The sequence below is a fragment of the Galeopterus variegatus genome, unplaced genomic scaffold (assembly GCF_000696425.1).
Source record: "Galeopterus variegatus unplaced genomic scaffold, G_variegatus-3.0.2 Scaffold2181, whole genome shotgun sequence".
NCBI lineage: Eukaryota > Metazoa > Chordata > Mammalia > Dermoptera > Cynocephalidae > Galeopterus > Galeopterus variegatus.
The window spans coordinates 75824-94035 of NW_007728292.1; the positions used below are offsets into that span (position 1 = coordinate 75824).

At 32.4% G+C, this 18212-nt stretch overlaps 1 protein-coding gene across 5 annotated transcripts in view; it reads left to right on the top strand.

Moving 5' to 3' along the window:
* The window catches only part of ATRX (alpha thalassemia/mental retardation syndrome X-linked), a 206356-nt gene that overhangs the window by 67373 nt on the left and 120771 nt on the right, over positions 1 to 18212 (top strand). For all 5 annotated transcript variants that reach the window (XM_008580865.1, XM_008580863.1, XM_008580867.1 and 2 more), the window contains 3 exons: positions 3893 to 3965; positions 13817 to 13950; positions 14412 to 14588. In XM_008580865.1, the coding sequence (XP_008579087.1) occupies positions 3893 to 3965; positions 13817 to 13950; positions 14412 to 14588 (384 nt within the window). The remainder of the gene's footprint in view (positions 1 to 3892; positions 3966 to 13816; positions 13951 to 14411; positions 14589 to 18212) is intronic.

Consider the following 18212-nt stretch of genomic DNA (forward strand, 5'->3'; position numbering starts at 1 on the left):
TCATCTTTAAAAAAAAAAAAAAAAAAAAAAAAATTTTTTTTTAATCATTATTGCAATTCTTTTAAAAACTCATTTGTATAATAAATGTTGATAAATGTGCACTGGTCACTTGTATTGTTTTATTTAAAAAATTTTATGAAGTGTGCTTCATGTAAAACTGTTCCCAGTATAGGCAGTTCCTTATGTTAGAGTTTTTCATTTATCCCTATTAGATTTTAATGAATCTTGGCTTTTAATAAAACTGTAGATTTCTTTTATGGAGTGTTTATCTAATGACTTGATTTGAAAACCAAGTGTGGTGTGCATACAATTTGATGATCTGCTATCTGGTGCCTAGATGGAATTCTGCTTGTATGGCTATTGAAACTAAAAGTTCACAGTCCCTTGCCTGAAATTCTTGGGGCCTGATGTATTTCAGAATTTACAACTTTTTGGTTTTTACAAAGATAAGATAGAGTAGTTACCATGTATTTTATAAAGATCTTAATGCAACACCACATAATCAGACACACAACATTTCTGCCGCAAAACATTTGAACATTCATACTTAGAGGAATAAACAGTTCAGATCAGGTTTTGCTGCCAAATGAGCTTTGGCACCACATTACAAAAATTTTTAGTTTTAAAAACTTTGGATTTCATAATTGTGTATAAGGGATTGTGGACATGTATTAAAAATACAAAATCTAATAGTTACTTTGATATCAAATCAATGTCTTTAAGTTAGTTGGAAAAACCTTTATTAAGCTTTAGAGCATAAGAGTAATAAATTGTGATTAGTTACATGGGGTATTCCCATTAGCAAATTGTAGGCAGTTGATCTAATCTTCAACTTTGGAAAATTGGTTTCTGTGATTGAACAGCTTCCCTGGTGAAATCAACATGTTTTATTTAAAATATATTGCTACTTTTCATTTCCTAAAATCTCAGTTGATTGGACACGTATGAGGCCTTCTATTATACACCTTTCGTGTTTGGAACTTTTTTTTTTGCATTTTTATAATTTATTTGTACATATTTGTGGGGTATAGCATATTGTTTCAATACATGCATATACTGCACAATGATTCTCTTAGGGTAGACAGCATAGTTTTATACCCATTAGTCCACCATTTTTCCTCTTCCTTCCCCCACCTCTGGTAACCAGTATTCTACTCTCTACTTCTGTGAGAGTCACTTTTTTTTTTTTTAAAGAGTCCGTGTATGAGTACAGTATTTGTCTTTTTGTGTCTGACTTGTTTCACTTAACATGATGGTTTCCATTAGAAATATTGATACTTAGTGTAGTAAGTAATCTGCATTTATTAGGCCTTAGGAAGAGATGGTAAAATATGGCAAGTACTAAGAGGATGCATCTCCCAGTTATTCCTTAACCCAGCACTAATCTAGATCATTGTGTTCCATTTTGATTTATTTAACTTTGATCTGAAGGACCAGTGGTCTGATTAGGAGGTAAACTTTTTCTCAGATATATATCCCTAGAAAACTTGAGAGTCCATCACTTCAGTAGATGCTAGTCCTTCAACTGCTTGGTGGAACAAGCCTTGTTGTTTGGGAGTTTCTTTATCCTGGATATTTCTTGGGACTAAGCTGATTACTTTGGATGGGTAAAAAAAAGATAAATTTGCTGGAGAATTTAACCCATCAAAAATTGGGCTTTGTCAATAGAAATACTTAAGCAGAATAGAATATGAAGGACTTATAAAATAAGCACTATGTAAAAAGTGCACTGTTCAAGGGAGGTTTGGGTGGGAACCAATGATAAATGACATATACTTGCATTCCCATGTAAATATGCTGAATTCATGTATTCCTCTAATATGTCCCACTTAATTTTAGGTGGCAATTTTAGGAGATCTTAAAAAGCTTCCCTTTCCCCAATGAGTTTAGAGGATTCCTCTCTCCCTCTCTCTCTCTCTCTCTGTGTGTGTGTACAGTTTTGTTTGTTTTTGTGTTGGCGGCTGCCCAGTGAGAGGATCCAAACCCTTGACCTTGGTGTTACCAGCACCATGCTTTAACCAAGTGAGCTAACTGGCCAGCCTAGAGGATTACAATTTATTCAGCATTATTTGGGTATCCTCTTACAGGTACAATATTTTTGTAGAAACTGGGGCTTGGGAATGGCATGAGCAAACAAGGTGAAGAACATGGTCCTAGGAGATTGCAGTCTAATGCACAACAGACATTGGTAAATCATTTTTTTAAGAAAAGAGTACCAGAAGAAAGATATAAAACTACAATGGGGCTGTGTGATAAATGGCAAGTGAGCTATTTAATCGGAATATTTGGGGGAAGACTTAAAAGAACAACTAGCATTTAAACTTGACTTTTAAGGATAGGTTAGATTTTGAAAGGTATAGTAAGGAGGGAATGAAAGTAATATTTATAGATTGGTCAGTTTGAATGAGGTATTGTGAGTTGGCAGGGATATTATAAAATTTATTTTTGCTTTTCTGTATTTAGCATATTTCTATCCTGAACCTGTAGGTGTCTGTGTTCTTTATAGATTTTTCTCCAACATTTCTCCCCAATGTATATTATGAAAAAAAATTTAAGTATGCAGAAAAGTTTCTGCCCTTAATATTGTACACATTTGCTTGATCATATATCCATCTATATATCCTTCTATCTGTCCATCAACGTTTCTAGTTTTTTTTTTTTTTTTTTTGGCCTTTTAAACTTTTATTTTGAAATAATTATAGATCCACATGAATTTGCCAAAACAAACAAACAAACAAACAAAAAAACTGTAGGGAGGTCTCAGATATCCTTCACTCAGTTTCCCACAGTGGAAGTACCTTGTATGAGGGGTCTTCAAAAAGTTCATGGAAAGATCCACTTATCTTTTATTTTTCCACGAATTTTTTGAAGTGTCCTCGTGTAACTATAGTACAATGTCAAAAACCAGTTTTGACAGTTTTTATTCAGATTTCACCAGTTTTACACACACTCATTCATGTGTATACGTGTGTGTGCAAGTATAGTTCTATGCAGTTGTACCATGTATAGATTTGTATAACCACCACCACAACCAAGATACCAAACTATTCCATAATCCCAAGGCTCTCTTATGCTACACCTTTATAGACATCCCTCTCCTTATTTCCATTTCTAACCCTTCACAACTAGTAATCTGTTCTTCATCTCTATAATTTTGTTATTTTGAGATGGAATCATAGGTACATAACCTTTTGAGATTGGCTCTTTTCACTTAGTGTAGTGCCCTTGAAATCTTTGACACATTTCAAAGTAAGTGGTAAACATTAGCATACTTCTCCTTAAATGCTTCAGCATGCATAATACTAACTAGACTTCAATATTTAAGTTTGTTTTTCTTTTGAGGTGAAATTTATGTATAACAAAATGCGCAAATCTTAATCTTTAGATTTTTAATCAAAGGGTAGAAATGTAGCTTTTTATAAAGTGAATTTTACTCTACTTGAATATATCTCTAAAGTAATGAATACTATACAAATTCAAATGCATTTTTAAATTACTTAGTACCACCAAAATATTAATAGCAATCTTGCTGTTCTTCAGCGATACAGGATAATTTAGACACCGGCTAACTTCAAACTTGTAATGGACCAGTACAAAGGTTATTTCAGCAAGAAACTTATAGTAATGTGATGGGTGTGCTTTAAAACTCTTGTGCTCTGCCAAGGAACTTTGAAATATATAAGATCCAACTATTTATCATTTTGCTGCTGACAGTTTATAAATTTCCTATTATGCTTTCCATAAAAGTTGTTTTTGGTCATGTTTTGGATTCCAGAGTAGAGTTTGAACCTACTAGTTTGCTTTAAAGTTTTTGGCTTTTGGTTTTATTTTACATGGTTTTTCTTATATAGATAATTTAAAGCTAATTTTAAGTACACTTTTTTCCCCCAAGGAGATGAAGCCTTATCTAAATCAGTGCCTGTCACAGTGGAAGATGACGATGACGACAATGATCCTGAGAATAGGTATGATTCCGTCTGTAAGGACTTTAAAAAGATTATAACACACCCTAGGCGTGGGCGCAAACAGCAGCAACGGAGCAGCAAGCAGGTTGTAAAAACCAGGAGTGCCTGCCTTAGAAAGACTCGATCACAGTCTTCCTGCAAGTTTGAAAGAAAGGCCAGAAAATGGGCTAAAACTCAGAAATCTTAAGAGAAAGTAAATACCAGTATTAACACACCTAGCATAGGGTGTGTTATAAATACAGAACTGTCAGAATTTTATGTTTCCGTGTAAACTGTGATAATTTTTTGAGAATATTTTAATTTCGACAGATTATTTTATTGACGAAAGTGAATCATATCTTAATAAATTGGTAACAACAGACATCTCTCTCCTCTATATTTGATTATTGTTTTTAATTGCCATCCAATATGGTGGTCCTTTTTGTTCAGACCTGTTGAAAGTAGGAAAAAAAAGAGATTACTCAGATACTTAAGATTAAGAAATCAGAGGCTGGCCAGTTAGCTCAGTTGGTTAGAGCACGTGGATTCCCATCCTGGCCAGCTGCCAAAAAAATAAAAATAATAATAATGAAAAAAAAAGATTAAGAAATCACTTTCAAAGTAGGTATTAATTTACAAGGTGGCTAGACTGATTTAGATTTTAACCATTTTTCAAATAAAATGGAAGTAGTATGATAGCATTAATTTTAATAAACAATAGGTTTTAATGTAAACAGTGTACCCTGTACAGTTTACTTTAACTAAGGGATGGCTGGTAGAAGAAAAAAATACAAAGATACTATCATAACAATGAAGGATAAAGAAAATAAAGATATTAAAGAATATAACCATGATGTTTCTGCATATCTTTTAAACACTTCTTGGACTACAGTATACCCTACGCTCATAATCTTCAGCAAGACGATAGTGTGGTGTAGTAGATGGAATTTTGTAACTGGTGATAAGGATGTCTGATTTCTAATTCTAACATTTCTAACAACTGTGTGGTCTTGGACAAGTGACTTTACATTTTGCCAAAGTTTTCTATCTCAAGAATAAAAAGGTTGGGTGAAATTTTATCAGATTAATTTTAGCACCAAAAATCTGTGATACATTTGAGATGATTTTATTAAAGAGCACTATATTAACCATCCATTTATTTCTGATAGTAAACTCAAATGTTAAGAAACCATGAAAAAATACATGTAATTTTTGTGTCATAATTTTGTAAGAAATTAATGCTGTGTGGTCAGCTGTTACTGTAGCTCTGTTTTGTATCTTGATATGCTGATAGGTTTCTCTGTTTCAAAGATCAGCATTCTGCTAATTAACAGGAGAACGTTTTATTAAGGTAAATGAACAGTTTTATTTTACGCTTTTGAGTAGAGCTTAATTGTGGACACAGAGACTCTTTCTGCTTACCTACTTTGTGGGATAGGGATGTGGTTCAGAATGGAATGGCAGAGACATACAGTTTATTCATCAGGGATTTTATAGTATGTCATCACAGCCAGATTATGAAAGCACTTAAAATTTTATTCTCTTTTAAATTGCTTGAATTCTTCTTCATTTATATATGCTACTATTTTTTTTCCTATAAGTCATGAGGCCTCAAATGTTACTGAAAGACTAATAATGTTTAAAACATTATATATCCTAATTTAACTGTGAATGATAAACCTTAATTTCATATTTAGACGCCAAATAAGAGTGTCTTTAAGGTATGATAATTTTTTGTTAGTGCTTGTAAAAATATAATTTTCATCCTTTAATTTACCTGATTATATCTCTCTGTAACTGGCAACTATTTTATTGGAAAGTATTTTTAATTCCAGCTTGTATTTGTGATTAAAAATACAACCCTATTGCATGCTTTTGAGAAGAATTGAATTTTATCTTGAGCATGTCTTTCTTTATAATCAGTTTAATGTGCTTTTATAAAATATACAATTAATAACTTGTTTAATATTCAGTATACCAAAGAGGTTATCTATTACCCTTGGCTTATCTAGTTGTGATGCGAATACAAATATCTTCCTGCACTATTTGAGATAGATGATGTATTTGAGCATATTTGAATATGCAGTAAGCAACTTTTAAAATTTATTGCAGATCATGATTAAGTCTTTGAATTATTTTTCCAATTTCACATTTTTTTAAGTGGGATGTATTTTGGTAGACAGAATATTAAAATTGTGTGTAAATTTGTACACAATTGTGTAATTGTGTATAAATTGTGTATAAATTTCATGTTTTGACTTTTTAGCAGTATTGTAATACATTTCCAGTGTTGGTGTTTATGAAGAGGTAAATAGTGTATTACTGCAAATGCTCAGCTATTTGGATGTAATAAATTTGTGTAAAACTTTTTTCTTGTTCAAGCATTTAATTTTCATCACAATGCATCTTTTCATAAGAGTTGAAAAGAATTTTTTAGAATCAAGGTATATAGGCTAGTATGTAGCCAAAGAAGTTTTGATATTCCTGAAATTAAATACTTTGAATTCCCAAAACATATACACTTATATGTACATATATATTTATGTGAAAGTTTTATAACAGATTTCTCTATTGTTTACTTTTTCTATTTTAAATCTATAATAGCTTCTGAGGTCATTAAAAAAACTTACTCATATCCTGAATATTTTAGTAGATGTGAATAAATAAGTTTCTGTTATTTTAGCATACTATTATGTAGCATCAAAGTAAATGTATACTCTTGTGAGATAGAGTGGTCGAACCTGTAAATTAATTTCTATTTAATTGCATTTATTTAATGAGCAATGAAAAAGTATAGGTTGATAGGTGCTCTGATTTTTATCATTTTTCTGGTTGAGCTTTTTGGAAAAAATATGAATAGTAGGCTAATCTTATATTTTGAATTTTGTGTAACTGAGAATTTACTTCAAATTTTATAGCATAGGCTTTATGTACGTTTTGAAAGGCAGATAACAGCACCCAACAGCACATCAGGTTTTTAAAATTGTACACATAATTTTAAGTCAGTTATTTGGCTGTGCCAATAGGGGTAATGTTTCATTTGCCTTTTGATACCTGCTAGTTGGGCTTTAAATTGGTTCTTTGTTTGAAAAGACATAATTTGTATAATTTTTTGTTATGGTTACAATTCAATATTTAGGCTGGCATTGAGAATATAATTCCTTTATGTTTTCAGTATAACTGGGTATATTTTGACCAAACATTTTCTAATAATGTTGTATATTCTAATTTAATATCTGCACTGTGAATGAGCTTTAGTGATAGGATAGTAGTGTGTTCGAGTTTAACAGTATTAATGTTGAGCAGCATTAAACCAGGTCTGTCTTTAGAGATTGCATAGTGAACAATCACTGAAGAGACTATTTCCCCCAAAAAAGAATTATTTTTGGAATATTCTTTATTTGTATATTTTGCAGAATGTGAAAAATATATAAAATTGAGCTCTTGAGAGTAAAAAAACCCAAATTGCTAGATTTTTCTAAATAAGCATTCTTTTTTTTCCCTTAACTTTGACTAAAACCTGAGATTTTTATGGATATCCTTCCCTGGCACCCCCGCCCCTCCATATTTACTTTATTGTTGAAAAACGCTTAGTTAGGTCAAGTAATACTCCACAGTTTTTCTTAGAATTTGTCTGTGGGGCTAAATAATTTTTTTTTCATAGAAGAAAAGTTTGATGTGGAGATAACACAAAGAAATTGCCCATTGTTAATAAAAGTTCTACTTAATTATAGTGGGACTAAACCATAGCCTTTTAAATTTTCAATTATTGTTATATTATTTGGTAATACTTTTGCCTAGAAATACATAGAAAATATGCAAATGATTGTTTTGTTCTACTGGCTTTATGTGGTATTCTGTTGATAAAGGCTCTGTACTGTTAATTCAACATATTTTGGGAAAAGACTAATGATCCCTGGATCTTGTTCATGCTAATGAATATATTTAATGATTATTTACTTTATTTCAGCAAAATTAATGGTATGAGTACAAGTTCTTAATTATTTGACTTTCACTTAGCTTCCATTTTAAACATTTCTCCAAATGTCCATCTCCTATACGTGTTTTTATCTGTTCTCTATACATGTTTGCTAAATGTGGAATAATTTTTTCTGTGTTTTTTTAAATTTTTTTCATGGTGGTTCTGTTTGGTTAGCAAAATTGCTTTGATTCTCCTTTATTGTACTTGTAAAACAAAGGTAGTATTTTATTTTATTTTTATTTTTTCACACTCTGCACATAGGTAGCATTTTAAATTAAGTATTTACTTGTTTTTCTGTTTAAGGTCTTAAATATCTAGCAATTTTAAGGTAATTTTTAAAAAATACTTTGTCTATATCACAGGTAAGTATTGTAAGTCATTTTAGTATAACACAGGTGTCCAGCCAGTAGATAGGATCTATTTGTAGATATCTAAACTGATTACATTTGCTATCAGCTCTCTTCTTTGTGCTAGTATTCCCAGTAAGGAAAGAAATATGGTCAGTAGTGGGGAACTTTCTTCCTCTCTGCTTCAGATTTAAACACTATATCCAGACTTTCTTTCCTATTCTCTGTTCTTTGGTGATACTGGGGCTTCCAGAAAATGAAAAATAGGTGTTACTCAAAAAAAAAAACAATTATTTTTTTTTTCTGGCTTGATATCCTTTGTCTTTAACTTGGTAATTTCAAAATAGAGACTTGAGTAAATTCTGTGTTTTTACTTTTCAAGAATTAAAAATATGGAACTAGTTCTTTAATATCAAATTTCGTATATTTATGTCAATGTTTATTTTTTCTTGTTAAAATTCCTCTAAAACTGGCTTACATTTTTGTATAAAATCAGGGAATACACATTTTGTAATTCAGGCCTATTCAAACATCACATTCTATGTATAAATGATTAATAACCATGGGTTCTTAATTTTATGTAGCTTTCTCTACTCCTAAGATTCTTTTAAGTCATTTGATATTAATAATTTTCCTGGTACCCTTACCAAAAATAAAACAGAGCTGCTTTTCATTAACTATAGACATTGTAGGACACCTGACTAAAAAATGTTTCAAATCATCATTTAGCTTTTTGTTTGATTATTTGGTGACTTCATCATTATCTCATGAGTTCTACCATTTTTGGATACAGATCATTATGCCTTAGTCATATTTTTGGATAGAAAGCTTCATATCCAGTTATTAATTTTAAACTTGAGTTAAAATATATACTAATAAATTTTGAAGAATTCCATAAAATATTTAAAAAATTTTTAATCCTTAAGTACATGACATTTATTAAAACAAAGCCTCACATCCTACCAGAAGGATATGTGTTCACCATCCTGTTTTCACAGAAAATATTTAACATTTCTTCTCTATACATATCAACCTTTAAAATATGGTGTGATGTTTTAGTACTGCATATACTTAGTTATTTTGTATCTCTAAAGGGCATGCGTTTAAGCCTATAATCTTATTCAGTATGCCTTAATTAACTATGTATTCTATTGTGATATTGTGCACAAAGTACATAAAATTTTTTTTAAACAAATTTTGTCACCCTTGTGTGTGGATGCACAGTATTTTGGCTTTCTAAAAATGTCATTTTTATTTAGCACAACTTCCTTCAGACCTCTTTTCAGAACTCCTTAAAAGATAAAACGAAACTTGTAGAATGTATCTTTGATGGCCTGTCAGTGTATTTTAGAGATGAAACATACAGGACTAAAGATGTTTAGAAGCTTTTTTTTAATCTTTAAAAATCAAAGCTCGAATTCTTTCATATCTAAATGGATATGTTTGAAATTAGTGAAATACAGATACCTTTATGAATGTGAATAGTCTATTAGCACAGAAGTGGTTGAATAGAGAGTACAGCACTGGAATAGTAAAATTAATAGCAGATTGGGATTTAGGAATTTAGGTTCTACTCCTGGTTTTGCCACTAACTAGCCTTGTTTCTTTTAGCTAAGTCATTTCCCCTCTCTATGCCTGTTTTCCTCATCTATAAAACAACAAGAGTTGGATTCTCTGTTGAAAGTCTTTTCTTCTAGCTCTAACATTTTGTGTTGCCTTTGTTGCGGCTGTTTCTCTAAAGCTTCCTGGTACAAGAGATCTTTCTCTTGATGACTCCTTTTTAAGAAACTCAACATTTTGAATTATTGATTTACCTACCAGCAAGAAGCGATTTGCTTTACTTTCCTGTTTGAGGGCTGAAACAAGAGACATTTACTCATTTCCTTTCTAGAGAGAATCAGAGTTACTTAAGGCTTTCTTGGCTTTCTTTTTTTCTGATTGCTTGTTTATCTTTGCATTGTTGGGCTCATTTCTTACTACTTAATTTTTCTCTTTTCGTAGACGAAGGTGTAATAAGGTGTTATCTTGGTGTTCATTATGTGATTTAGAAGACTTAGTTGATGTGGGTTTGGGGGTCCTATTATTTTATTTTCTCATGCACCAGTTCCGATCATTGTTTGTTTGTGGGTTTTTACCCTCCCTCCCATATTGTTTTGCTTTCTCCCCTTCTCCCTTCCCTCCCTTTCAGGAAAATGGAGGAGTGGCTCCATTACTTCCAGCTCTGTCCAGGTTTTCTGCCACAAGAGTGGCACAGCCTGTGCCTCTAATGCTTCTGATAGAGTCGTGACTGCTTTGGATGCTACACGTGCTCCAAGATGTAATATTGAGCATTGAGATTCCAGGGGCAATACCTTGTTGCCTGGATGATTTTCTCAGAAACGTCCTGGAAAGCCTCAAGAAATGAAACTTCAAAGCGAACAGAATCAACTAGGGATCATGACTATACATCCATCACATGCATACCAGCATGGGTCCAGCCGAGGCCTCCAAAGTGATGCTTTGCCAGCCTCAGCTGGTTCTCAAGTGATGATGTCCTTGAAGTCTCTGTGGCCCGTGACTCCAGAGTTAAGGTAGTGGAGTTTCCCTTTAAAGCATCTCACAGCAAGCTTTGTAGATGGGACACATCTCACCTCACCATGCTTGCTGACTACTCAGGTTGAAGGTCAGCGTCAGCCCTTAGGTCCTTTACATTAAGTTCTAAATGTGAGATGTAGGTTATGTTATAGTCTAGGTTTATGGTATAGCGGGTCTTTGACGTATTGGACTTGATCCATCAGTTGTAATTTATGCAGAATGATTCAATTTTATTCTCTTTAGGGTTTAATTTACATAGCTATAAATTAGGTTTTTCTTTGGTCAAAAAGTGTTAGATGGCAAATGTAAAACATCTTAGCCAGGTAAAGCTTAAAGAGTCTCTCACTCTAACTTATGATTTGGAGAAAAATGATCATTCTCTAAAGTTGGTAATTTTTCTGCTTCTAAAATGACTATGATTGTTCTACATATGGTCTTACTGAAGGTTGTTGATAAGTTGTAATTCTTCAGTATGTGTATCTGATTTCAACTTCTATGGTTTATTATGTGACTTATTATTTGATATACAATTGTAGCTTATTATCTCGTGTACATCATATTTCTTAATTTCATAACAATCCAGAACTTGAGAATGAATTAGGTACGTTTACATATTTTGACCTCCCATTTAGCAGACATATTTTTAGGAGTCTAAGCTTTGAAAGAAGAAAAGTTATGTAGTTTCTTACAATTAACAAAGTTTTTACAGCTAATATGGAATTTTAAGACTTTTTTGAACTTGTAAACACACGCTAAGATCAGGTTATTGAACTAATCTTTAGAGTAACTAGATTAAGAATTATATTTTTATTGGTTATTTATTGTTCCACTCAAATGGTGATATAAGATCTCCTTGTAACTGCAAATAAACTTTTCCATTTCTAATCTAGTATCCATTGCTTCACATATCTTATACACACATGTATTTATTCATTCTACAATTCATCACCCAAATTAGTTTGAGAAAGTTTTTCCTAGTTCATGAGAAATAACAATGTAGTATGTGTTAAAGATGGTTTTAGAGGGTTTTTCCAGAAAGGTACTTTTATTCAATTTAAAGGACTTCCCTTTATCCTGAAACTGTTTTCTGATTTGTGGAGGGTGTGTTGGGAATACTCTTTATTTTTTAAAATGATGAATGTAAATGGTATTTGGGTTTAAATTTTTTTTCTTAGCAAAATGAAAAGTTGGCAACCCTATATTAGTCCCCATTTTGAAAAAGTTTGCTGTATGCAATCCAGGTCAGCAAACCAATGGTCTAGAAGTGTTAGAGCAAAGCTTTATAGCTCAACTCCAGTATGAATTACATTGGGATTATCTAATCTCTGTTTTATTGAAATACATATCAGGGCAGAAACCCTCAGAAAAGCAAATTTATCTGTTGCTTCCCTTAGCAATTGGTGATTCTCTGTGTTGTGTAAATATTTCTGATCCATCTGTTTGAGGGAGAAAGCACCAAAAGGTATATAATAAACATTTATGGAAGTGATTGCCTATTTTGCTTCAGTCTATTTAGGTGCCTTTGCTATGCATCTTTGAATATAAATAGCAATGGACAATCTATCTGTTAAATAAAATTGAAGAGGTGTTAACATGTATTAATATCTCCTACCATTGAATGAATTTTAGATTGAAATGTGAGTGCATGCTAGGAAATATAAAGAGGGGTTTTAAATCCAGAGATAACAAAGGTTCCATAATCCCAGCTACAAGTTTTTGACTGAGCTGGAGACTCAGTCTTGATTGCAGAGTGGGTGTTTATCCCACAGAAGTTAGCTCATGACAAACTGTCAGAATCGTGCCACCTTCCTTTTGAGCCTTTCTATAAGGTATTTTTTTGTTACTGTGATTTAGGAATTTATATCAAAAGGACACCCAGACTTATCAAAACACCTTGTTTTGCACAAAAGTGGCATGATTGTTTTTATCTTATATTTTCAGATATCTTTCTTTAGTGCAAACATGGAAATTTCCTGGGAATATATGAGGGGGTCTTCAAAAAGTACATGGAAAAATTCGTATTATTTTTTAATTCTATTTTTCCATGAACAAGGGCACTTTAAAAAATTCCAGGAAAAATAGAAATAAAAGATAATACAAACCTTTCCATGAATTTTTTGAAGACCCCTTGTATTTTATTTTAACATATGGTATTAGTAAAAAATAGTGTTTTCTCATGCTTTTATTAATTGACTTTTCCAAATTGGTCTTTGAGGAGTATCTTGAGAAATTCTGGTGTGAATGAGGCTAGTGCACTGTCTTTTTTCTGAAAGTGAAAACTCAATTTTGGTAATTTGTGTTCTTTTACCATGTGTGTAATTAACAGCTCTCATGTCTCTTCTCTTCTCTGCCCTTGAATATATTATTAGAGATTCCTGATTGCTTTAGTACTTAATATTTGGTGTGTGCTTTCATCTGGTTAATAGAATTTATGATGTAAATTGAAATTAAGGTCCCAAAATACCATCTTCCAGCTTGAGGCACTGTTTCATAATATAGTGGTTTATTATACACTGATGTTCCAAGAATATGTTTTGGCGTTTAATAAAACCTCTCATGTGGAGTTTTGTCTGGGAATGCCATTTGTCTGAGTAGGCTGATTTACCGTTGTTGGCCTGTCTGACATTGTAGTTGTTGGATGATCGCAGCAGAGCAAATATGGGATTGGAAGGTTATCCAGCGTCAAATTGCAATTGGTCAAACTAGTGAATAGAATATGTCCCTAAGATTTTTTGGTATATTGCAGAATTGTATAGAATTGAGAAATGATCAGTGCAAAGAAATATTTTAAAAGTTTTTGCTCATAGCTTAGGTTAAAACATGGGCTTGCTAGTCTTTTATTTGCAATGTAAAATGTATTGGCACATTTGTTTTTATTTTTATACAGAAAATTCTTTGTTTTTGTTTTTAAGTTGGTATACTTCACCCCCAAATATATAGTTTTCTTTTATTGTTTTTTTACTCTTAAGAATTGCCAAGAAGATGCTTTTAGAAGAAATTAAAGCCAATCTTTCCTCTGATGAGGATGGATCTTCAGATGATGAACCAGAAGGAGGGAAAAAAAGAACTGGAAAACAAAATGAAGAAAACCTAGGAGATGAGGGTGAGCTCCCCAAAGAGAAGTATAGGTTTTCATAATTTGATTCCTTGACTAGTTCAGTGTTTGAAGAATATTTGACCAAGAGATCTCTTCATACATGCATTTATTAAAATCTTTAAAACTTTATTGCCATTACTCCTTTTGAGATCTTGTAATAATTGTGGAAGTTACTCTAGTTTTGTCAGTAATTGCCAATAAAGACATAACTTTTTAAGCAAAATATTTTATAGCTTTAAAAAATTCTATGAATGTGTACTGATGATATTTAGTCAATATAGTAATAGTAATATATCAAGTCTCTTATGTGAGATTACCTTATATCACCAATGATACCAAGGTATGTGCACAGCTCTGATCTTTTCCATACATTATGGTAATTGTCAGCAGACAAAATAGTTTTATAAAGCATCTTAAAGGGAGAAAAAGGCTGAAGAAGGTTTCATTGATTTATTTTCTTTGTTTAGAAGCAAAAAATCAACTCAATTCTGAATCAGATTCAGATTCTGAAGAATCTAAGAAGCCAAGATACAGACATAGGCTTTTGAGACACAAACTGACTGTGAGTGATGGAGAATCTGGAGAAGAAAAAAAGACAAAGCCTAAAGAGCATAAAGAAGCCAAAGGCAGAAATAGAAGGAAGGGTAAGACATTTTAATTCTGAATGTAAGGAACATATTGGTTTTATAAATTAATTTATAATAATGAAATTTATGTATATCTTTTCAAACAATGACCATCTATATTAAGTGAATATTGATACACTGGCAACAACTATTCTCTTACAACTATAATTCTTACATGAAATAAACAATATAGAGTGGGAAGATAACCTGGAAACTTGAGATGACACAAAGAATATTTTTAACCTTTAGTAGTCATACACATTTAGATTATAAAGAGAAATAAATATGAATTAATAAATATACTTAAAGGTTATGTAGAAAATGTAAGATTGTATACAATTGCAAGAGAAATAGTGCTTTCCTATGGAAAGATAGAAGATGCAATTAATTTGGGTAGATTTATGCAAGATTGTATTCAAAACCTGACTTGCATGTAGTCAGATTAAATTTTCATTTCACTTAAAGTCTGAAACCTTTTACAATGAGGGCTTACGTGTTTCTAGCATCATGGTAAACATTGAGGATACAAACATGAATAAGGAGATCATTGTCTGGTAAGGTGGTTTACAACCTGGCTACACATGCACATCACTTGGGAAGTTTTCAAATATACCTATGACTAGGCTGCATTCCAAGCCAATTACATCATAATTGGTGGTGGTGGGACCTAGGTATCTGAATGTATTAAAAATATCTTAGTGATTCTGGTATGTAAATAGGTTTGGCAGTCACTGGTTTAATAAGAATAATTGCCATTAATATTATAAAAAATTATAGCTTTATGAGGAGCGTTTCGTGTAACACAGGTGTTGTATAAGTGTGGCACAAGAGAAGGTTTCTTTAGTTTCTTGGTGGGTGGGGATTAGGTCCAGAGAAGGCTTCGCAAAGAGGAGTGGTTTTATTCAGCAGATGAAGCTGGAAATGGAAAGCAGGTAGATATGTTGTGAAGATTTATAATATAAGTAGGGGAAAAGATTTAAAAGCCTCTGTCAAATGTTTAGTACATGGTAGAGAGGATACAATTAATAATGGTATACCTGGACTATAGGAGGGAGTAGGGAAAGGAACAACAGGAGATGAGGCTAGGCCTATAAAACAGAGACCAGATACTGGAGACCTTTGTAAATAAGCCTGTGTTTCTCAAACTGGAGTACTTGGCAGTGTATCAAGGGGGTATATCCCTTTGGTGTGCTCATTTTACTCGAGATTTTGGGGAAAGCATTTTTATATTAAATAATCATGTGTATTGGGCAATTAAATATGATGTTTACCTGAGAATTCTGGCTAACAAAAAAAGCTCAAAGAATTTTTTTTTTTCTCCTCGCTTGTTAGGGGCAGATTCTGAAGACTATAGACGGTACCCAGCCCCTGGAGGGCAGGTTAACTCCTTTTTGCCACTAGGAATAGAAAAGCATTTTTGGAAATGTTTGAGGAGTACCATGCTCCTCAACTTAGCATGTGGGGTTACATCATGGTAAACCCATCATAAGTTTAAGATACCATTAAGTCAAAAATGCCTTCAGTACACCTAGCCTACTGAGCATCATAGCTTAGCTTAGCCTAGCCTAGCCTGCATTAAACATGCTCAGAACACTTACATTAGCCTACAGCTGGGCAAAATCATCTACTACAAAGCCTATTTTATAATAAGTTGTTGAATATCTTATGTAATTTATTGACTACTGTACTGAAAGTGAAAAATAGAATGGTTGTATGGGTACTCCAAGTATGGTTTGCATATTACTTTTGTACCATTGTGAAGTTGAAAAATTGTAAAATGAACCATAGGTAGTTGGGGACCATGTGTATAATAGGCTCTACAGGCTGGAGAACCAATGAAAGGTTTTTTTTAAATTATTTTTAAGTTTTTGTATAACAGCTGTATTGAGATATCTCACAAACTATACAATTTACCCATTTACAGTGTACAATTTAATAGATTTTAGTGTATTCACAGAGTACCACCACTTTTAAAAAAAATTTTTTTATTTGAAGTATAATATACAAAGAAGTACACATATCATAAGTGCACAGCTTGATGAAAATGTAGGGCACCTAGATTAAGGAACAGGATGTTAATTACTAGCACCCAAGAGTCACAACCTTGGCGTGACCACTTTTTTTCTCTATTGAAAGGTTTTAATCAAGGATATAATATGATCAGATTAGTTGCTTACTATTCATTGAGAATGAAGGCATTGGATCTATTTGGAGGATATTGTTATAGTTGATGCCAAGTGCGGCGGTTGGAGAAGGGGAGGGCTGACTTGAGTGAAATAGGAGATCGAATTGTTAGGTCTTCTTAACTGATATGAAAGGGAAAAAGTCTAGGATGATTGTCAGAGTTTTGTAGTAGTCTTGGTGTATGTATAATACCACAAAAATAGTTGAGGTTGTTCAGTGGAGCTGTGATGTTTTGCAATATGGAGGTCTAAGGAAAGAGTCTTGAATGCTAAACATTTATAGGGCTTTTGAGCAAAAGTTATCCATTAAAGACAAGGAGGAGAAAGTCTCTGCCACACGCACATACACTTAGTATGTCATGGACATTTTCATGTTAATAAATAAACAGTACATCATGTTGTGAATGCTTATCTTGTAAATTTCTTTGCAGCATGACTGCAAGATCTTCTTACACATTCTATAAAGGAACTGAGTGGTTTAACAGATGATAAAACAACATGGACTCCTGTGCATCATCAACAAAAGAAGCAATGTTAATTTTGCCTCTGAGGCTCAGCTTAGAATATAGAGTCCTTTAGTGTGCATGATTACATTTGAGATTTGCTTTACTGAAACCTAAGTTTTCTGTGACTTATGTTCCTACTGCCCACTTCTGTGGGTTATTCATTACCCAAGTGTGTGTGTGGGTGTTTGTGTAGGAGAAAGTGAATTCCTAAAGTTCAATCATATTTATGTTTCTAATGTGGGTTATGGTCATAGTGATTGATACTACATTTGAGGTTACATGATTTTCTAAGTTTCATAAATTCTGGTGTCCCTGTATTGTTTAGAAACTTGAATTGTGAGATGGGGAAAAATCTGAAGAAAATAGCTTACTTATTAAATCTGGTCATTTAATTAAACTAAAATTAAATTGAAATGTATTAAGGAGGCATAAAAATAGTGTAGCACAATGACTATAATACCAAGGTCAAGGGTTCAGATCCCTGTACCAGCCAGCTGTCCACCCCCCCAAAAGTACAGCATGTGAAGTTTAATTTTCTCCTAAATTGGAAAAATGTTATGAAATTGTTTTAATGATGATTTTGAAACTGTAGATTTGCCTTTACGTTAGAGGATATTAATGTTATTTTTTTCAGGTGTGATAATGATATTTAGTTATGTAGATTTCCTTATGCTTTGGGGTAAGGTGTCGTGATGTTTGCACTTAATTTCATATGGTTGTGTATGAGTACGTGTGTGTAGAGAGAGATAAAGCAAATGTAAAATAAGTGAATTTAGAAGAAGTGATACAGGTGTTTTTTCAATAATTCTTTCAAATTTGTGGTAGTTTTGAAAATTTTCAAAATTAAATGTTGGATGAAAAATTAATACTAGGCTGAAAATTATACTTAATCACAACTTATGTGTGCGTGTGTGTGCATGTCAACTTAATATGCTTTTTTATGTTCTCTCAAC